The following is a 23,170-nucleotide window of genomic DNA, read 5'->3' on the forward strand; positions in this document are numbered from 1 at the left end:
ACAGTTGTTAGCTATAATATTGCAGCTGTCAAAAAAGCCCCAGTTATGAGGCTTTATATAGCTCAATGCTCTTGTTTTGCTAAGCCTCACCGGATGTGTAGTTGCCTTTTGCTTTTGCACTTGATCTAACTCCCCTTTCGCTGTATTGCACCTCCACGGCATGCAAATGAAGCAGAGCCAAGGCGCCGCAGAGTTGTTAACGCTTTACAACGCACACGGCGTTGCAAGAGAACATTACGGACCACACCTTTGCTTATTATGGTGTGTGCTTGTGTAGAAAAAGAAACAAACACAAAACAAACAACAGCCGTTTTTGTCCCACACCGTACTTTTTTTTGGTATGCCATTACGCTGTGAACTTGAACCCATTCATTCCGGGGAAGGTGGCGGAGGACTCGTGTCGCTCATCGCCCCGGTATCAGAGGAGAGAGAGCATTTTTTCCACGCGTGTGATAGCGTGTCAGTGACCGGGGCAAGCGGAGACCTGACTCGAGGAAGAAGTTCATCCTCATCACCGCTGAGAAACTCGCTTCGCCTCCGCGCACCGATGGACCTTGCGCGCTATCATTTGGAATAGCTTCTTTCACATCACTTTTTGTTGGTAAGAACTCCTTGTCATTTCATTTGGTGTCAACCATATTCAATTATAGTACATCTGTAGTTGTGAGCTAGATAAACTTTCGGAAAGCTAATTGACCATTTAGCCATAAGAATGGAATGTGCATGCACTACATCCAATGCATCATGCCTTAAAAACTGTCCTAACCTCCAATTTAGACCATTTTATATCACGAAGAGACACGATTCGGTCACAATTTCCCAATGTGTGTGTTGAAAAAAGAAAAGCTTGAACTTGACAGCTAACCTTGAGCCCACCTGGATGTTTGCCACGTGACACAGTCGACGGTATTTATGTTGTGCCATTTCACTAGTGTTTTTAGTCCCGCGCGAAATTTCTCATTTTTTCCAAGCTCACTGTGCATTAGGCGTGTTATGCGTACAGAAGTAGGTTTTTTGCTTTGACCTGAGGCTTCTCAGGTAATTGTAGACCAATCGGAAAGTAGCAACAGTGTTGTTGCTGCTTTCGGTCAAAATTTACTGCCCACAAATCTGAAGTTCTGAGTTTGAATCTCGGAACCGTCCTTCCTGTGTGGAGTTGTTCTCCCTGTGCTTGTGTGGGTTTTCGCTTAGAGACTCCAAAAACATGCACTGTAGGTTCATTAAAGACCCTAAATTGTCAGCTGGGGAATTGTGTGTAAAGGGGTGTTTGTATATGTGGCTGGCCACTGGCAACCTCTGATCCAAATTCGTTGGGGGCAGAATCCAGCTGACCCCCTCGAACCGAATTGAGGATAAGCAGTATAAAAAACAGATGGTTAGCTGGTGTGGTTGTGAATAAGTTTATCTGGCGACCAGTCCCGTGTGCCTTTTGTCACAAGTCAGATGGAATATGTTCCAACTCCCTCCATCCCTGAACAGGATAAGTGGCAATTCTGAATCTACATGAATCTTAGGCACAAATCATAGGGCTGGGTATTGTAAAAAAACTCAAGATTTGAATCGATTTAGATTCTTTAGGTTGAGATTCGACTTGATTCAATATTGATTCAATAAGTAATAATACACAAATAAGAATACATTTGGACAATTTTGAAATATTTACCCCACCATGTATACGTATGGCATGTCACGTTGCGTTTTGGGGTTGTTGTTTTTTTTAGCAAAACAACCTCTGAAAAAAAAATCCACATTAAAGTTACATTGTGTCGAAATTAGCACCATCTAGTGGTGAACTAATATAATGCAGAAACCTAAGTTGGAAGTGTGTGCACTACCATAATCGAGTATTCTGATAATTTTTTTAATATATTTTTGCTTGGTGAAAGAACAATTATGAATACAGAAGACATTATAAGCATATTTCCACTGAATAATAATCAACCAACTTTGATTTCTAGTTAATCAACTTTTTCTTTCTTTTTTACATTTACACTTACTTCAAAACTCTAGAAACATTAGTGAGATTTTAGACAAATCTATCTCCATAGATTTTGGAATGGCCTTCCATTAAATGTTAGGCAACCTGCTACAAGCTGGCGGACTCAGTAACAGGGGTTAATTTTCACAAAGAACGCTGGGGTGACGACCGGGGCCTTCCCCCGCTGGGCCTGGGGTTCGGGGGTGTCGGCCGCCCTCCGGTGCCCCCATCTCCCCCTTCTGCCCCCGGTGTTCCGTCCTTCCACACGGCGGGGGGTGGGGTGGGCGCGGCTGCCCGCTCCGCTCCGCTGTCCGGGATTGGGGGCATGGGGGCGGCTGGGGCTGGGTTGGGGTGGGTGGCGGGGGTGGATGGGGGGCGGGGGGTTGTGTGTGGGGGGGGGGGGGGTTGGGGGCCGGTGGGGTGCCTGGTGGGCATGCAGTGCCCCGTCCTGCTGCGTTGGGCCGGGGGCGCGGGCCGTGTTGGGGCGGGGGGCGCTCCTGCTCCTGGGTTTGCTCTCCGGCCGGTGGCCCTGGTGGGGCCCGGGGGTCGTCCTTTGGCGCTGCCGCGGCCTGGGGGGCCCTGAGGTGTTGCGCTTGCTCTGTTCCGGCGGGGGTCGACGGCTCCCCTCTTTGGTGGAGATTTTCATGCATGCCAGATCCACCACACCAGCATCTACCGAAACTCAGACACAATCTGTTTCCTCCTCAGGTTATTGAATCGGTGGAGGCTGGTGTCTCGGATCTCACGCGGCTTCGTCTGTCCTTCCTTCCTTTTCTCGGTCTCTCCGTTGGTCTCTTGAGGCCTCCCTGATTTTATGTTTTTTGGATTTGTTGGGGTCTGGATGTTTCTTGGGCTGGGGAGGAGTTCTGGTGGGGGGTGTCTGGTCGGTGCTGGATTTCACCTTCCTTGGTTTTCTTCGGTCCCCTCGGGTCTCCTGGTGTTCGATTTAGGTGAACGGTATGAGATTTTTTTTTCTAATAGGTTTTCTGGTGAGCTAACAAACACACGCACGCACGCACGCACGCACACACACATACTCACCCACACACACAAAAAAAATGTATGTATGTATGTATGTATATATGTATATATGTATGTATATATGTGTATATATATATATATATATATATATATATTTAAAAAAAAAAAAAAAAAAAAAAAAAAAGAGCAATGATGATGACATTTCCAAATGAACAATACTGAGCTCTTAAAAAAAAGAAGAAAAAAAAAAAAAGAAAAAAAAATGTTAGGCAACCTCCCTCTCTATCCACTTTTAAAACCTCTCTTAAAACACATCTTTGTTTTTTGGCGTTTGACTCAGTACGAGACTTACCGTTGTTTTAGTGTTTTATGGTGCCTGCTGTCTTTTGTTTTATTAATTCATTTATATTTATTGTATGTACTTATTTAATTACCTACTTATGTTATTTATTATTTAATTTAATTATTCACTGATCCACTTATGATATTTATTTATTTGGTGTTATTTTGTTTTACCTGTATTTATTCCTTGACTGATTTTTGTTCATTGTATAGCACTTTGTACGCAGCGATGGCTGTTTTAAAGTGCTTCATAAATGAAGTTAGGTTGAGTAGTTTTTGGTCTGAGACGAAGTGACGTCAGAACCACAGTTTTGATTTTGCAGACTACAACTGCACAATTGAGTAAACCCGGTTTGTTAAACTGATCACTAGGAACCGCAACTGTGTCAGGCTGTCAGCATCGAAGTGTGCAGTCGTCAGGGCGATTAAACTGCCTTTGAAAAGTAAGCTAATGGCTCTCGCTGTAGCCGCTGGCGCTGTTAGCACGCTAACGCTGTTAGCCGCCCGCAAAATTAGCTGGAGGCGTCTGCAACAAAATTTTGAGTTGCTTGCTGAAGTGGCAGCCCCAAATCTGAAGGAAAAAAATGAGTAGAGTAACTATGAAGACAGGAGAAGTATCGTCAAACAACTACCCTCACCTCACCTCCGTTCTGAAGTTATCAAAGTGTTGGTCATTTGTCAGGTTTCCATCCAATTGTTTAGAATTTTAAAGCAAATTTACTGAAAATGCGCAAAACGGACATGCGACTTATGCTCGTTTCCATCTGTTCTTTTTTTGCGAATAATGAGAGGGGACAGTATACACCATAGAGACGTGATCTACCAGTAATTTAAAAGAAGAACATGAAGCGACTGCGCCCTGCGATGACATCGTATGAGTTCGCTTTTCTAATTCTTGATAAACCGTAGTGTTTCTTTGCTGTTTTCCATCTAAAATTGCATTAATATTCGCTTCTTTAATTCATTCCCAAAATATTTTTGTTTTGTCGTCCCCCCAAACATACCTTACTTTATCCTACACCTTTGCTTTGGGACTACAAATGTACGTGTGACGTAATATCCGGTCAAAATGTGCGACGTGTATCCGGTCTCGCCAGCGGCTATTTGCAAAACCTGTTTCTTTAGCCAACATTTTCCTTTTTTCAATACGCTTCAAAATCCACCCCCTCCAAGTGTAATTTTTTTTGGGGAATTTTGGACCCTTTTTTGAATTTCTAGGGTTTTTCATTCAATTTTAGTTTCGTAGTTCTTGAACATTTGAATACAAATGGGTGGATGGAAACCCCACTAATAAAGCCAACACTGATAATGCTGTTAGCTAATGATAATGCGTCAAACTTACGACAGTTCTGCATAGCTTATCGCTTAAAAATGATGTGTTTTCATCATGTAGTCTGGAAAGAAGTAAACAAAAAAAAGGTGGATCTTTGTTGTGAAGTCATGAGTTGGTAAACTTGTGTGGACACAGCATTATCTAAATAAGATGACTCGTGATGTTATAATCCAGAACGAAACAACATTTTTTGATGGGCAACACACTAAAGAAGTACTTGGTTGTGTAATTTCACATGTGCAAGCTTTTCAAAGACTCTCATTTCTGTATTCAAGCATTTGAAAACTCATTATGATTTACAGGCTATGCAGTTATGTATGTAGTTAGAGGCAATATATAATTCCAAAATGTGGTGGTTCTGCCATGCTAGTCATCCATACATTTTCTATAGTGCTTACTATGGTTAGGGGTGAGATGGAGCTTATGCAAGCAGCTTGTGCGAGACGCAGGGTAAACTCAGGATTGTTTGCAAGCTAATCGCAGGCAAAACAATTTTTTTTGGAGGGGGGGGGGGCACATTTTCACATACAGAGTTGACAATTTACAGTTTTCATTGAAGCTAAACTAAATGTTATTGGAATGTGGGAGGAAGCCAGAGTCGGCGACCACTTCGCCGTGCTGTTATTTGAGCTTTTAAGGTTTCATAGTACGCAACGGATTGATCAATTAATCACAGAAGGCAGACAATCATCAGTAGTGTTCATTGGGTTATCAAATGGCACAGCAGTGGTTGCCATAGAGAGAAACACGCATGCGCTTGGCAGAATGTGCTGCGTGGCAAAAGAAAAAGTGGATATTCCTCGGTTGTCGGACGTATCATTAAATCAGGATTGCGTTGGAGTGAATCTCTCTTGCTCTGGCACGTTCGAGGGCATAGCAGTGGTGTTGACCCCTGTAGGGTGAGCCACATCACTTCCATTACTACGGATGAAAAAGGGACCCTCACTCTCTCAGTAATTGGCTCCCGGGATCACTTCATGGCGCTATTGCATGCGACGCTGAGAGTGCGCACGTGTGCATAAAAGAGGCACAAAAATGCACTCACATTTCTGCACAGTCAAGCAGTAGAGCAGAGGAGGGGTTTGTGTGTGTGTCTGAAACGAAACCGCGGCTGGCTGCATGCAACAAGTAACGCTGTCTTTGACTCCCTTCTCGTTTGCGCCTGCAAGCAAAAGCATTCGGACTTGATGTAATAGTGGCCACGCGCGACCGTTGGCTTTTGACCTCCAAGGGACTCGGTCGAAGGATGACTGCTCTTAAGGCAGGTCATGTTTTGCAGCGACACATGCCTGTGTAATTGCCAGACATTGTGGAGAGAGATACATTGCACAGATAGAAATAAAGACAAATGTTTCATTCCTTTGGGCACCAAAATGGATGGCTGCATCCACGAAACAACCATTCCATTAAATTTCCATTTGTTTTTCCCCTGCAGTTAAAGAAATAGGTTAGTTTGAAGCAACTGTATTTATTATGGTGTTTAGTGAGGTTGATGAGCCTTTTGCTGCACACTGTAAATATATGCAGTTCCAAAAGGTGCATACAGGGGATTGATGTATTTGCATATTTTTTTCACTCCCAGACGTTTTCACTGAAGCAACCCCCTTCATTCGGCTGTTTTACTGGATTTTGGCTGATTTTGAAAGGCCCACAAATATTGTGTTCTATTGCTATAAAAACATGGATACTACCAACAGATTAGAGTATTTTCTTTCATCAGGAAAAAAAGTATATTTCTATCTGTTTCCGTTTTGCAGCAATTAACAAGAGAATATAGCTATGTTTCATCATTTGTCACAAACCTGTTGAAAACACTGGGAAAAAGAGCTTGTTGCAACATGGCCCTGGCTAATCTTTTATACTCTGCTGCCACCTGCTGGCCGTTTTTGTAATAACTACAATTGCTTTAAGCGACCTCTTCATGTCAGAATCTGTATCAAAGCCTTCTTTATGGTCTAGCATAAAAACGTATAAATACGTTTTTGGGATTGAATGACAAAGTATTAAAAATGTATTTATACATTTTGGGTTTGAATGAGTTAAGCAAGATGACTTTAGTTTACATTGCGTCCTGTATAGTGATGTTCACTTATTTGAGAAGTGCTTGACTGTTAACTCTTTGACTGCCAGACGTTTTCAGAAAAGGGATGCCGTCAGTGCCAGCCGATTTAAGCATTTTGACTGATCTTTCAAGGTCCACAGAAAATGTTCTGTTTGGACTATGGAAACACACGTACTACCAAAGGAAAGATTGGACTTTCATCTTTCATCAGAAAAAAAAAGTTTGTTTCTACCTTATTCCGTTCTTTAGTAATCAACAATAGAAAATGGTTAGTTTGACCCAATTTCGCCTGTTTTGGACCAAAATACGGAGAAATCAAGCTTTTAGTGAAACGATATTATTTCATGCATTCTAGTGAATTTTACACTTCTTTTTGTCCATGAATGATGCCACAAACACCTAAATAGTGCTTTACTTCTATAAAACACTACCACCAAGAATGAAAAAGTGTTTTTTGATAGCAAAATACGTTTATTTACATTCAACAGTGTAACAATTTGACAACAATTTGGCAAACTATTTACAAATGTGTGCAACTGTGGTGCTATTTACAAATATGTGGATGTTTCAACGACAGTTTTTCTTTTTGTAACACTCTCCTGCGTGCAAAGAGACGCAACAGCATTTGCACAACAGATTGCCTCTTCGCGTGCAAAAGCTCCACTTTCTTGCAGGCCGTTTTTTCCGGGGAATAGCAAGTATATACTGCAGTGTGTGTCAAGTCTAATATCAGGATCATGCTACGGTTACGTTACGGTGGTGTTACGTCTCGCTTCCTCGTGTCCTTCAGTTGCTATACCGGGTGGTAGGAGATGTTCTGATCCATTTTATCCACTCCATTCATGGTGGCATCGTAGTCCAGAAACAGTGTCTTCTCCGTGATCAGACTGTACCCGCTCCTCCGATGAATATGCATTGGACTCGGGGTACTCTTCATTGTCCGATCGAATGTCCGCTTGTGCAGCTCCGCGTTTTCCGGCGTTAGCAGCGCTAGCCGGTGAGGCTTTATGACGAGAGAATAACGGCCGCGTCAATGCTTCCAACTCCGGCGTCAACCTCGGGAGTGACCATCATCATCATCATCAATGTGCATTGGTCGATGCTTTTCGACTACTCTCCATCGTCCGATCGAATGTCCGCTTGTGCAGAAGTACCCGGCCGGCTATTGTGCGCGTTTTCCGGCCTTAGCAGCGCTAGCCGCGCTAGCCGCGCTTAGCCGGTGAGGCTTACTACGTGATCGTAAACACGTCAAGGCTTCCAACTTTGGCGTCAAGCTCGGAGTCATCATCATCATCATCATCAATCTGCATTGGTCGATGCCAACTCTCCATCGCCCGATCGAATGTCCGATTGTGTAGAAGTAACCGGCCGGCTATTGTGCGCGTTTTCCGGCCTTAGCAGCGCTAGCCGCGCTAGCCGCGCTTAGCCGGTGAGGCTTACTACGTAATCATAACAGTCACGTCAAAGCTTCCAACTTTGGCGTCAAGCTCGGAGTCATCATCATCGTCGACATCAATGCGCTTTTTAGTATTGATTGATGCTTTCCGTCTTTGAAAAAAATGCTCAAGCGTGAGCTGCTTGTAACCGGTTGCTTGGTCAAGCCATTGTGGCTTGGATCAGCCATTGTCTCCTCAACACTCTAGCTCCGCCTCACGTCTTCTACTGACGCCCACGGTGGGCGGCCCATCCAACCTTGTGCAAAGAGAGTCATCGCTGCCCTCTAGGGGCCAAAACGAGTCTTTTACTATTCAGATATGCCTGATACTTTCAGCACAGCTGCCCAAGGCTTTCCTGCACCCGTTTTTGAAAAAAAAACAAAAAAAACATAGGGGACGTCTTTTAACGTCCTCGGCGCCCTTCCCTAGGTTTATGCTAAACGTTTTATAACGTTTATGGCAGTCAAAGAGTTAATGTCTATACTGTCATGCGGCCTTTAAGGCAAGGCCATCCAAAAACGGGCCGGAAGAGCGTTGGGAGTTTTGTTTTCATTAGTTGATTCAGCGCTGTTATTTTGACATGTCTTGACATAGGCTGAATTGTTTTTAACTTTACATTCTTACTAAAGTGTTCTCCTCTGGGTAGACAGTGCAGGCCAGCTGAGTCTGAACGTTTAGTTCATTCCTGCGATGCCCGAGGGGGGTAAACATGATGTACAGTAAACGGCCTTCTTCCTACTCAGCCTTAAAGCTTCCGTGCTGCTGCTTTATTCACCATAATGGCTCAGACTGATTCCATTGACAACGTCATTAGCGCTAAATGTAAGCACTTTTGGGCATGATTATCATTTCACTGACTGCATTATTATATTGTAATTTTTTGTGAGTCATATTCACACCCCAAATGTGTGCTTTCCAATGAGCCTGCAGTATTTGTTTTACTTAGTGTGTCGTCAAATTCCTAACTTGGCTTCATGAAGCATGCATGAATCATGGAAATGTATAGTAAACAAACTGCATTTGGTGGAGGAGGAAATAAATCATCTACCTTAGCTAACAAAAACAGACTAGCTTGTCACAAACAGCAAGCAGGGTGGGGGTCTGTAGACTTAGGACCCAATACTGTAACTGGCCCGTTGACAATAGTATTTTCAATATGCAGCCTTGATGTGGAGGGCCCCAAAGTGCTTTTTTTTTTTCTTTACTGTGCCCCAAGTTCTTGGCAACACCAGACCCCTAGTTGTTTGTGGTGTGTTTTATTGACATATGTTGCTGTAAATCTCTTTTTATTGCTCCTGAAAAAACCTGATACACATGGTTGTCATTGGACAGCAAAATTATTGTTACAATACTGTTTCCATACATGGGAGTGGTGTTTGCGAAGTACAGAGGTGGGCATTCCATCAATATTGACTGAAGGGCCGTCAATCCGATAATGACATACACCGTTTTGTTGACGATTAACGAATGGCGCAAAACTTCAGAAAATTGACAGACTAATGCTGCATTCGAGGATGGTCGGAATTCTGACTTTTCCGACTTCAAACCAGGAAGTGTGTTTGGGAACGCCCCCTTGAACTCGAAAATCCCACTTGCGAAGTTGGGAAAAAAAAGTACCCCGATTTCAACGATCGACTACAATGTGACGGTCACTCTATAATGGCGACCTTTTTGGAAACATAGACCCTGAATTGTAAAACATAATTTACTCGAGTATAAAAATAGCTTTCTTCATTCATAAATATTCAACATAACTTCACTTAACACAACATACGTGACAGTATGCCGCTATCTCCCTGCATGAAATTATATTGTGAACAACTTAACTGTATGGATTGTTTATGAAATAAGATAAAAACAATAAATGAAGCAAAATTGCGAGGAGGCAAGTTAGCTGGAGGTCAAAATGAATTTTGAGGACGAGAATAAAAAAACGATCACTATCCGGCGTTTACTTTCAGGTCGGAACTGGTAAAAGTCAACTGAGATAAGTCCGACTTCAGACTTTCCGCAAATGCAGCATAAGCATTGCGAAAAGTGGGTTTTCGTCCGTCAATGTAATCATCAAGCCGTCAATGACGGAATGCCCATTTTGTTGTCGAATGACGAAAACTTTGATAGATGCCCATTTCACTGAGGAAGGACGAATGTCAGATTGACCATTACAATGTGGTTCGGCTTGAAATATTGATGGATTGACTATGACAGATGCTCAAAATTCATTGATGTGCCCCACATCTGCCCCTTGATTTTGTGCTCATAGTAAGTCAATCAAGGCTTGTTAGATACATTTGTTGTGTAAAACTTTCAGAAGAAGCTTTAACCTAAAAAAAGAGTGGGAAGCTGGTTTATATAATTTATATCTTTCCTTTGGCAAACCCAGTTCCCGTACTTCAATACTTGTGTCAGCATGATTTAGTTATGCCATTTATAATCAGTATTGCTGTGTGCAAGTGTTGCTTTCGCTGAGAGTTTTGTGTACAGTATGAGACAGCAGCAACACCTATTTATGGAGGGAATCATAAGACTATCATTGCCACTACCCTGTGGCCTTTCTCGCTGACTGTGGTTGCCGTGTTGAATCGAGCAATTCAAGTAGTGAAGAACAGATGAAGCCTGAAGGAACTGGAGGACCGTCACGTAGAATATTTCACCAAGAGGTGGAACTTCACGCTATTTTTCAAGTATTATTGTGCTTTTCATGCAGGTTTGCAGTTAGAAACTAAAGTCTACCAAATGGCAATTGTAAACGTACGCGGTAATTGAGTGACAACGTTTCCTAGGATGACATCATTCCCACATTCATGTGTTTAAAATTCTGCACCACTTTTCAGCTTGTGTTTGATCCTATTTTCCAAAGGTTATTCTACTTGGGAACTTAACAAATAAAGCGTACTTCCTTAACGTGGGTGCTGTCAAGCTCGATAAATCACCATGAATGCAGGTACAGTAACTTGTTAATGAGGGTGAAGCTCATGAATAAAAAGTGAAGAAATGACGGTGCAGATTTTGGAGATGAACTGAAAACCAAGCAAATTCCAGAATCATGACGTTCTCAACATGTATACAGGTATTTTTTTTTTTTGATATGCATTTTTGATTTGGAATCCAAAGATTATGTTTGACAGAGCAAAAGAAATTGGGCTTCACAGTATGTGAATTTCATGAATGAATTTCATATATGTATTTCATTGAATGCCAGTTTGTGCGACAATGCATGATGACAACTGTAATTGGATGCTCCCAACTCTGCACTGTCTGAATTCAGATTTGTCTATTGTGTTGATTCCCTGCAAAGTGTGACACTGAGGATAAAAATAACACTAACATGTGGGGCATTTTGTGCACAAGGCGTACAAAATGAACAGAAAACAAGGGTGTTATGCCGTCAGTAAAGATCACATGCTTTGCGATGCCCCCTTTTCAACGTAACAATGAGCAGTTGTGTGTTGTAGAGGTTTGTTAATGTCAGAATTGCACTAAAAAGTTGTAATAGGAGTCAAAATGTTAATTGTAATAAGGTAAATGTAGAGGTGGGAACATTTAAGCATTAAGTGACTTTGCAAACATGCATGAGGGAAGCTCTCACCGGGCTTCGGCGGAGGCACAAACTGAATCTTCCAAACAGTAAAGTGATGCATATTTGAATGTTGAATGTGGAGCAGAAAGACGAGTGCTGAAAGACATTTTATCTCACGCTCCTGTGACGCGCTGTCCCATGCAACTTGGATTTTCTTGGGAATACAAAGAATATTGACAAAGTCTGAAATGCAGATGGAAAGCGTGTGAGGCTAAAGTGACTTCTTCTATATTTGGCTTCTGCTGTGATATTATTCATCATCAGATATCATTGGATCATAGTCGGGGTGTTATTTCGTGTTTAGGTGAACATCTTGGGTATGAGGACCACGGACAAAAATACTAATAAAATATTAAAAGGAAATTGCTTTACTGCTTCGATGTTAGACTGTTGTGTTTATGTGCACCGACTGCTTATCCGCTTAGGTCTTATATAAAACTGTCTTTGGAATACCCAGCCAAAGAATCCATCTTTGAGCTCCAGTGAGTTTAGGTTTTTGGTTAAAAGGTAGAATTCTGTTCCAAAACTTGACACTAATGGAACCACAATAGAGGGTTGATTCAACAGAGACACCACTCTGGAAAGTTTCATAAAATGTCCATTTGTACCATCAGCATGTGATATTGCTGCGAGCGTAAACAAATGAGCCAAAAACTGTGGAAAATATCGGTTCAAAAAATATTTGATGGTGTGTTGACTTGACAACATGTCACAGATGGGTTTTATTAGTTCTGCTCTTTGAGTCTTAACAGTTATTCCGGCATTCATTACTTCATTACTTGAGGTTGCTTGAGCCATTCCATGTGCCACAAAGAAAACACACACAATAGAAAAGGCAACCCAAAGCTACAAAGTGGACCAGGTCTAAATTAATATTGCAGTTCCACAATCAAGTATTCAAATTTGTGACACTTAGAAGAAGTACTACAAAACCAAAAGCATTCACAGGATGAATTGCTGTACAAGCTCGGCATTAGCATTTGCCAATATTACAGTCTGTTTTTCAGTACTGTGCTCATAGGTTGTCCTTTAAGCAGAACCACGTTAATAGTGCATTAAAAGATTAGAATTAATGGTGGATGGATTTGATGCCCCCTAAAAAGGATTGTCGATGAGAAGCGTATAGGGTGTGAAGGCTGTGTGGACATTAGATTTTGAAATTTATTGTAATTTCTCAAGAAATTACAGAGAATTGAGAAATTTCTCAATACTATTAGTTAATCCCCACGTGTGTGTGTGTTATTTTTACAATTAATTGACCGATCTAAAATGTTGAAAATAGCGTGTACTCTTTGGCGATGCAATATTCAAGTTGCCCTTTTTGGGGTCTCATGAAACGTGATGATTTTGGAGGTATGTGGTTTCCACGCGATGCCAGTGATATAATAATGGGGTGGTTTTGACTTGGACGTCTGGTTTCTTTTTTGTTTATTTTCCTCAGAGCCTCCGAACTGTCGCTACCTTGTCCGTTTGATGTAACATGACGTTGGATTTAACGTCTTACATTACTAGACAGAAGAAACGCCCATTTGTGAATTTGTAATATACAGTAATTTGCTTAAGCGTGTAATTATCGTATTGCCATTATAATTCCATAGAGTAAGGATCTGCTTTCATACGCAGAAGCATCAGTGTTTTCAGCATGTGCAGGCAATTTCGGTTTCCTGCACTTCCAAGAAATTTTAATATTTATTTGAAAAAAACCTAATAAAATACAAATGACTATGTGGATAATACTTCAATTTGTGAGTATCAATTTCATGGACTTGCAAACTCAGAAGGGTGCATCCTTGTTGCATGAACTGATGAAGCCTTCTTGGATGCGAGGCGAAATGTCCTCTAAGACGACCAAAACAATCCAGTTGTGATCAATCCAATGCCCTGATAATAAAGTAACCAAGATGAATGAGATTATTCACAAGCGTGCAATGGTGGTTAAACGAACCTTGTGGTCCAGCTGGAGCTCACAGCAGTTGGTTGCTGGTCAGAATAATAGAGAGTCAGTATCAATTTCCACCATTACAGAGTGCTAATAAACTGTGAAACGTTCATTGTGAGTGTGAATAAACTTCACAGTTGGACGTAGACTGTAAATGTGTGTGGAAGATGGTCAACAATATGGCGCCAACTTCAAGGCAGAGATTCCGCGTCAACCTGTTTTTTGTAGTCGACTCATCTGAGTTATATTATTTTCTCCCAGCCCTACGGAGTAAGTAGCACACAGCCAACAACCATTTAGGGAGGCTAGTATTCATGACTACAATAAAGGGCTATTTTTAGGGTGCATATATTTGAGTGCATGTGATTCTCGAAAAATGACACTACTGGCGAGATATAGCTGCCGTCCGTCTGTTCGGCTGGATGTCCTCTTCTTTAATACGGATGCCCCATTGAATTTTTCGTTGATAGCGGGTGTACGGTTGGAAGATTTTTCTGGTTGATGTGTACTGCTCGGCAAAAGACATTTAGCTGTCCATTGAAAGTTTTCTTTTGCCGGGTTGGGGGTGGATGGAATGTGCTGTGGATGCCCACCTTTAAGAGGATACCCTGTGGTCCTCTCCTCCCAAGCCACCACCCTCCAATAATAACCACCCTTTGCACACCTCTACGCTGTAATTTCATGTACACGTTTCCATCCTTCTTGATAAACTGTAACCGACAAGGTTATTTATTCACTTGTCTGCTTTCGTTAAGAGGAGTCATCTTTGATTTCCGGCCTTGGTGTTTCATTCATGTTTATCTGGAAATATCCTCTGTGATAACCGCGCTTCACACTTTTGCTGAGCTTCAGTTTCTGAGTTGTGTCTGGAAAGTGACCTTGGAAATACATCAATTGTGGCAAGGATGTTTGCATTGTGAGACAGAAAGGTGCTGAACAATGATAGAGAAAGCGGAGCTCATCACAGCGTCTTAAACGCTGGCATATAGTGCTTTATTCTTCGTGTCCCTCCCTACTATCTTGTGGAGGTCATCGTATGTTTTTTTTTTTACAGTATACAGGCAAGTCTACGTTTCGACATGCTGTGGCAACAATTGTCAAGAAGCACTAAGGTCTAATGCAAGTCATAGATAGTGATAGTAGATGTTAGATTCTGACAGTATGAAAACCGTGAGCAAAAATATCACGGAATCACAGTTTTAAAATTACAGCTCCTAAATCCTAAATGATCTTTTTTTTAATATATATATATTTGGGTAAATAAAAAAAACACTACAACTACGTAGTTTGCTATAGCAGTGGTTGTTTTAAGGTTTATAATTTTACAACATCAATGCAAATGTTAGCCAATTAGGTGTTTTTCCTTATATGTTAGAATGAAGCACGGAGACTTTTGTTACACAAAAAGTCAGAGGTGGGGTACTCGGGTCATATGATCTGGACTTCAGTCAATTTGGGTCGGTGATTTTATGGCTTGTGACTAGCCTGGCAAAAACTTCTGAAATTGACTCAAATCGACTCTGACGTGATATTCATGAGACTGGACTTGACTAGAACTACATGACTTGACAAGTCATTATATGCACATTTGAAAAAAAGTTTTTTTTTTTGTGACTTTTGTTTTTGAAAGAAAATATTTTATTGTGTGTGTCACACGCGCCGTATACCAGGCAACCTTAATTTAACGAGGGCTGAGAGGCTTGTTAAGGTGAACACATTTTCATTCAAGGATTTTATTTTTGATGAAATCGGGGAAAAAACAATAGCAACATGCAAGTCGAAGGTAAGAGATACAACATCTACGACGTTAACCTTCATCGGCCAAACACAGGTAATAGCTGTGCAAACGGTGAAGCTAAGCTAGCTATAGGTTAGCATGACAGTTTAGCTTAGCAGTAGGTGGTCAAATATGAACACAATTTCAGGTCAGTTATGCATTTAATTTAGAAGACAATAAAGTGATAGATTAGACACTAGTGTATGACTGCAATCTTGAAAATATATAACAATCACTATTCAAGCATAAACATGTATATATGTGTCCAACATATTTGATGTGACAAAGCCCCCCTAAACTAATTTACGTCAACATAATGGAACTTCATAAAGCGACAACCTACAAAGTTAATGCCTCTCACACATATTTACACACACTCATAGATTTGGGAAACAGATTGGCACTAAAAACAACGTCTGTAGTTTTTTAAAATCTGATGATTACATGCTTACTCCCACATACAGAATATTTCCATATTTATTAATATTCATCTCAGGAACTGTGTTTTACATTGATACATTAGTAGCTGTAAGCATTCATGCAAAAGGTTAATTAAAAAAAATAAAACAGCATGCAAGTAAATTCATTTCTTTGACTTTTGACTGGCTTGATATTTGCTAGCGACACCACTTGACTTGTGGGACTTGCTTGATTCCCCCCCCCCCCCCCCAGTAACTTGGCAATGCTTGAAACTTGAATGTTCCTACTAGAGACTGGTGATTTATACTGTGTTTTAATATACAGTATTGAATTTTGTTTTATGTTTCAGTTTTAGAGTAAATTCCAACCTGTAGTGACAAATAAAGAGCTTGAAGGATGCATGTTTGCATCTTATTTGGAGAACTGTATGAAACTTAATTTTGTTTCCTCAGTATGATGTGCAGTAGTCTTCCATTGCTTGACAGAGAGAGAGAGTAAGGGCAGGTGCAAAGTAATACTACAAAAAGTGTTTTTAATAAGTTTAAGTGTGTTTCAATAAAATGTGTTTAGAGCGTGTGGGTGGGGTAAACACAGTCTCGCATGTCTTAGTAATTTTAAATAATAGTAAGGAAGTAGGGTCAAACAATACTGTATTTATGAATGGAACATAGGTTTTAATCTCTGAAGCATAAACACTTGCATAGTCTTGTTCCATGAGGTATTCCAGATGCTGAGTTTTGTAAAGAACACATTTCTGTCATTGTTATGTACTCATGACTCAAGATATCACACTAACAGTTCATTTGATATGATTCAGCCTTTGATCTGTTGTCACTTAAATCTGATTAATAGATAGGTCTTGTTAATGTTGCACCAATGCTCATACCATTGTTGGTATCTATTCAGTCCAGTTGAGAGATAACTGGTTAAAAAGTTCTTATGAATTGTGTTCTTAAGCTAAACATGAGATGACATTTGAACTGAGTCGCTCTATGTGAGTCATATAGATGCATGTCATAGGCAGGGCCAAACACTGAGTCAAAGAGGAGACATGTTTTCAAACGCACCATTATCCCACTGTGAGTCATAAGAAAAAGATGCCATCGCTCAGCCTCGAAGTATACAGTATATTTATTATCTGTAACTGTTTTTAAAGTGTGTTATTTTGGTTCCCATCAACTAGTAAACATTCCTGTAGTACACCTTTGAAGACATTTTGCTATTGTTCACACGCTACATTACAATGAAACCTTGGAACTGAATGTTGTTTTAGAATTTAAAACATGAAACAATTTTAAACATTTAATATTGTTTTCTCCTCTCTGCTCCCCTTCCACTTTTTGTTTTTACAGGTATCACAGACCATCATGTTACCCTGCGTCATTTTTGTCATCTTGTTCTTAAGGGTGGCCCAATCCCAAGATTCCCATCCCTTAAAGCCTTCCACCTCCATTAGCGAGTCTTGTGATTCCTTGTGCTCTTGCGAGGCAAAGGACGGTATCTTCTATATTAACTGTGAGCAGAGAAACATCAGTACAATCTCCCAAATAAAAGTACTGTCAAATGTGCCCTTCCATTTGAACCTTTACAAAAATGACTTGGTTGAGCTTCGTGGAGAAGAAATGGAAGTGCTCAAGAATGCCCTTTCTCTACACGTCGGCGGTAATAGCATTCAGGAGTTAGAACCGGGAGTCTTTAGTGCCCTTGGTTCGCTGAAAAAACTCCACATCAACAGAAATTTCCTGGTCACACTCAGAGAGGACACTTTTCAAGGCCTGGGGAATTTGGAGTTTCTCCAAGCGGACACAAATTTCATTCGGGTCATCGAACCAGGGGCCTTTAACAAACTGATCCGCCTGAAGGTCTTAATCCTCAATGATAATTCCATAGAGTTTTTACCAAACAACATTTTTCGTTTCGTGCCTCTCACACACCTGGACCTACGAGGCAATAAACTGCAGACACTGCCTTTTGTTGGCTTTTTAGAGCACATCGGACGGATTATGGAATTACTTTTGGAGGACAATGACTGGGTGTGTGACTGTGATATTCTGCATTTAAAAATCTGGATGGAGAATATGAGGGGCCAGTCTGCTATCGGGGAGGTGGTTTGTAGCACACCGCACAACTTCAAGGGCACCATTTTAGCTAAAGTCAAACGAGAAGTTCTCTGTCCATCTCACGCAGATATCAATTTGGAGGAGCCCTCCAAGTCACTGGATATGGTTGTTACACCGTCTTCCAAAGGGGCACAGATCCCCAAATTGACTGATGCCAAAGACGACGCCAAGCAACCAACACCATCTCACATTCCGGGTAGTCCTTGTGTAGAGCATTGTTCGTGTCACAATTACCCGGTGGCAGGATTTTTGATGCATTGTCAAGACCGAGGAATTCAAAAGGTGTCAGATATCGGAGTACCTCCTCAAAGCCCAACTAAATTGGTCATGACAGGAAATATGATTCAGAAACTCTACAGGTATGATTTTGTTACACATGATGGCTTGGAATTGCTCAACTTGGCAAACAATAGAATTGATTATATTGACAATGAGACCTTCCTAAGCTTAAGCAGTTTGAAGAAACTGCATTTGAATGGCAACCGCATCGAAAAACTGCACTCCACCATGTTTGTGGGTCTCCACAATCTGGAATATTTATATCTGGAATATAACCTTATCAAGGACATTGCTCCAGGCACATTTAATCCCCTACCAAACCTTAATCTGTTGTCATTAAACAACAACCTGCTCAGCTCTCTTCCTGCACAGATATTTCGCAATGCACCCCTCGCCAAATTAAATCTGAGGAAAAATCTGTTTATGCACCTGCCAGTGAGCAACGTGCTTGATCAACTCGACTCATTACAGCAGATTTATTTAGAGGACAACCCTTGGGACTGCAGCTGTGACTTGTTTAGCCTGAAACAGTGGGTAGAAAAACTCAGAAAAGACACAGTAGTGGGTTCCATTTTGTGCCACACCCCAAAGAAAGTGATGCAGGCTGATCTTAGAAGCCTTCGTCACGAAGTGCTATGCACCGGTTTGGGCACCCACTCTTTGGTTCCAGATGGAGAGGAAAGCGTGACCGCCACGCTGGGCCCCGATGGCGCTGGCAGAGGCTTGCTCAACTCTCTCACAGACACCGTCCCACTCTCTGTGCTCATCCTCAGCCTTCTTGTTTTAGTCCTCATGATTATATTCTGCTCAGCCGGGCTGGTGGTGTTTGTGGTGCACAGGCGGCGGCGCAGAGCCAAAAGGAAAGTAGCAGGGGATCATCCGAGAGAAAACAGCAGCAGCAGCCCCATCCACTTACATTATAGTATGTACGGGCAGAAAACAACACACCACACTCTGACGCAAAGACCCGGGTCCGCCACACTTTATGAGGAGAGATCGCACAGTCCCATCGTGCAGATATGTCGCAACCCCACCTACTGCTCTCAGCACAAAGATCACGATACCGATCTGGATTATGGCCTCGACCAATCCGGCTCCAAGAGTCACGTCTGCCGGAGTATCATGGAGAAAGAGAACACCTCCCCACTTACAGGAAACCCGAGCTCCAAGTTCAAACCCATGGCAGGGGAATGCCCGGCAGAGTTTGTTACGCTTGGAGACCCCAACTCCTTGTATAGGAATATCCTGGAGCGGGAGAAAGAGTTGCAACAGCTTGGAATAACTGAGTACCTTCGAAAGAACATGGCCCATCTTCAGCCTGCTGGAGAAAGGCAGGTCCCAGGGCACCAGGAGGAGTTAAAGTTAATGGAGACGATTATGTACTCCCGGCCGCGCAAGGTCATGCTCGAGCAAACTAAGAATGAGTACTTTGAACTCAAGGCCAATTTACATACTGAGCCAGACTACTTGGAGATTGTTGAGCATCCACCGGCATATAACTGAGCTCCATCCGAAATAGAAACCCCGTGTGATGTTTTGAAGCAAGTGCCTTGCCCTCTTTGCCCTCCTCTACTTTCCTCAGTGTGAACTATACTCAACAAAATTAGACACGCAACACTTGTTTTTGCTCTTTTTTTTTATTTTTTAGATTAACTCAAACATCTAAAACTTCTTCCACATACACAATATCACCATTTCTCTCAAATATTGTTCACAAACCAGTCTCAATCTGCACAGTAAATTCTGTAGTGTAAATTTGACTCTATTTAGAAAAGGGATCAAATAGACTCCGTTTTACAGTAGGTTATACTAACTTTCTTGCAAGAAAGTAAAATAAAGAATTGGGGGAAAAAGTCACTCAAGGGTTGAGGAACAAACTCACGACCTTCAGTTTGGAAAACTGCCACACTTCCACCTGAACCGTGCCCCTCCTACTGTTTGCTTATCTCCAAGAGACCAAAAACATCATTTTGGTCTCTTGGTTAATTTTTTCAACTGAAGGCCGTGAGTTTGTTCCTCAGCTCTTTTTTTCCCAATTATTTAATTTATTTTCTTCCAAGTGTAAATATTACTCTAAAACCAAGTCTATTTGGCCTCACTCTAAATAGAGTAAAATTTACTTTACAGAATTTACTGTGTGCGATTGTGAGCACTTCTCCTTTGCCGAGATAATCCATCCCACCTCACAGGTGTGCCATATCAAGATGCTGATTAGACACCATGCTTAGTGCACAGGTGTGTCTTAGACTGCTAACAATAAAAGGCCACTATGATAGGTGCAGTTTTCTTTTATTTGGGAGTGGGTTTGGTGACTCAGAAAACAGTATCAGTAACAGTCAGACCTCAACCCCAATAAAACAAAATTGCACCTTTCAGAGTGGCCTTGTATGGATGGAAGGATTATCTCGGCAAAGGAGAATTGCTCACATGAAGACGTTTTCGATCTTTCAGTTCATCTCACAAAAAAATGGGAGCAAAAACAAGTGTTGCATTTATATTTTTATTGAATAATATCTGTAACAGGCACGCCACTTAATGTCAAGTTGTAGCACAGAATGTAACTGCGCAGATGTTTTATCTATTGACAGCCATGTGATGTAGCCAGTGCAAGATGTACTTTCCCCCCCGCCAAATGTAACATAAAGGCCTTTTTTTTTTTAACCCATTCAGTATGCCCGGCTTCTAGATGAATTGATCGGTAAAAACTCCACCCTCAACCATCCCCCCCCGCCCATTCGGTCAGGATAAAGCAGATGTTGGAAAACAGTGAATTTGAATCACCACTTGACCTAGAATTGCTGTTTAATCAGTCTATCCTCACTCCGGGTCTGACCTGATTACACCCTCTGTCAACATAAGCCAGCTGGATTGCTCGAACCGGAATGCTCATTGTGCTGTGGGCCAGGGGGTGTATGTTGGGTGGTGGGCTTTTAGGGTTAGCAACATGCTAACTGTACATCAGAAATACACAAGCATGGGTATAGTGTTTTTTCTTGTCAGCTCTCCTGTCCTATACACTGAACATCACAGAATATTTATTTATTTTTATACAAATATGTGATAGATCACATAGTTTTTTTTGTCTTAATGAATAAATAGAGCACTTAGAAGCACAGTCGGTTATACAGTACTATTGTCTTGTGAAATGCATTGCACTAATCAGATGCCACAAGGAGGTGCATGACAATCAACCGAGTCCTGCTGAATTGTTTTTCTTCCTGCGCCAAATATACAAACAGCCCCAAATTGTCTGAACTGAACATATGTTGCAAACTGGACTGATTTGGAATGTTGCATTAGAATGCATTTCCCTTTTTGTGACTCTCTTCTGTGACTCTAAGCGAAACTGTCAGCGACTGACTTTCTAAACTTGGACATTATTCAGGATCCAACGCAAGCACACACGCTGTAGCTTTTTTACCTAACTTGATTGAATTATTTATTCTGTACATCTTGTAAATAGTCATGTTGCATTCAATATTTTGGTTTTGTGTGCCTTCAGTGCTGTATGGACCATGAAACGAAGTTGTAAGTAATGAACAGAGAAAATAAAGAATACATCATAAATATGGACATGTGTTAATGTGAGGTTAAGTATTGAGAATGGACATCCTCAGTCTTTGCTTTCTTGATCCCCCTTCCTCCTCCCCCTCCAATCAGCTTCCGACAACATAGGCTCATACTTCAACAATAATTTGGTTATTTCCCCTGCTGTTGTAGCCCTGTTTTCTGCGCAATGGCTCAAATCTAGTCCTTAATCACACAACAATGGCTGTGGGGGCTTGTAGCTAGCCAGCAACGTTCAACAACAATTGATGCTGCAGAAGCTCTCAGCGAGAGCAGCACATGCAGCCTCACAGCAGGGGACATGAGAACACATATACGTAAACGGCACCAGCATACAAACACCACAGCACTGGGGGATTGATGTTTGTTTATGGATTTGTGTGCATTACGCACAAGGCATGGAGGAGGTACTGTAGTGCCACACAAATGGTAAAAAAATAAAATAAAATGCTAGACTAGTGTGCACTAATGTGGTGGTGGTGGGGGGAGGGGGGTTAGTCCAATAAAGCACCGCTTTCCATTTTCATGTGGACTGAATGATTTATAAGAAAGAATTTGTAGGAATAGGTCTAATGTGGTGCAACAGTATCCTTCTAGGGTCTTGTGATCATGCTGCAAAAGTACTTTGGCAGTGGGAGACTGGGATTTAGTTTTACTCAGAAAAAAGGTTTAGAAAAGTACAGGCCTTTTGTTGATCTTTTTATTCATATTAGACCAAATGTCCTCTTTTGCCCGCACATGTTCATTTAATTACACCCTATCCAGGCGGCCGTTTTTTTCCCTCTCCTTTTTTATTATTTTTTTAATTTTTAAATAAATTCATGAACATGTCCAGTTATCATTAGTGGTGCAACGGATCACAAAAGTCACTGTTCAGATTGGATCGTTTTTCGGATCAGCCAAAAATATAATAATAATAATTAAAAATAATATATATAGTATTTTGTCTTAATTTATTTTGTAAAATGTCTTCCCCCATTAAAATAATAATCATAATAATCAATTCAAAATATAGCCGTTTGGGATTTAGGAACACATCTTTAAGTGCAATATGAGGCAGAAACATTCTTATTTTTACATAAATAACAATAACTATTAATGGCTTAAAGTTGTGTTCCTATAATCTAAACAGCCAAGTTTGACATTTTGAGTTGAATGTTTTTCTTTTTTTAATGGGCAAAAATGTTTTATAAAATAAATGAAGAAAAAGTTATATATATATCCCTTCCTTTAAACATGGAGAGTGAATTGCAAAGTAGCCTGGTCCAGAATATTGAACAAAATAATTAAAGTAAGCGAGATACCAGCTGTTTAACCCAATTACCAGCCAGTCACTCGTTGGCAATGCTAACAGCT

At 41.2% G+C, this 23,170-nt stretch overlaps 1 protein-coding gene across 1 annotated transcript; it reads left to right on the forward strand.

Annotated features, from left to right (window-relative positions):
- Positions 1 to 152: 152 nt before the first annotated feature.
- On the forward strand, positions 153 to 21,818 carry slitrk6 (SLIT and NTRK-like family, member 6). The gene is made up of 2 exons (XM_086069965.1): positions 153 to 601; positions 17,201 to 21,818. The coding sequence occupies exon 2, from the start codon at positions 17,216 to 17,218 to the stop codon at positions 19,748 to 19,750; it is 2,535 nt and encodes an 844-aa protein (XP_085926091.1). The 5' UTR covers positions 153 to 601; positions 17,201 to 17,215; the 3' UTR covers positions 19,751 to 21,818.
- The last annotated feature ends 1,352 nt before the right edge of the window (positions 21,819 to 23,170 follow it).

Source organism: Leptonotus elevatus, chromosome 2 (assembly GCF_054856555.1).
Source record: "Leptonotus elevatus isolate MCC_2025b chromosome 2, RoL_Lele_1.0, whole genome shotgun sequence".
NCBI classification, from domain to species: domain Eukaryota; kingdom Metazoa; phylum Chordata; class Actinopteri; order Syngnathiformes; family Syngnathidae; genus Leptonotus; species Leptonotus elevatus.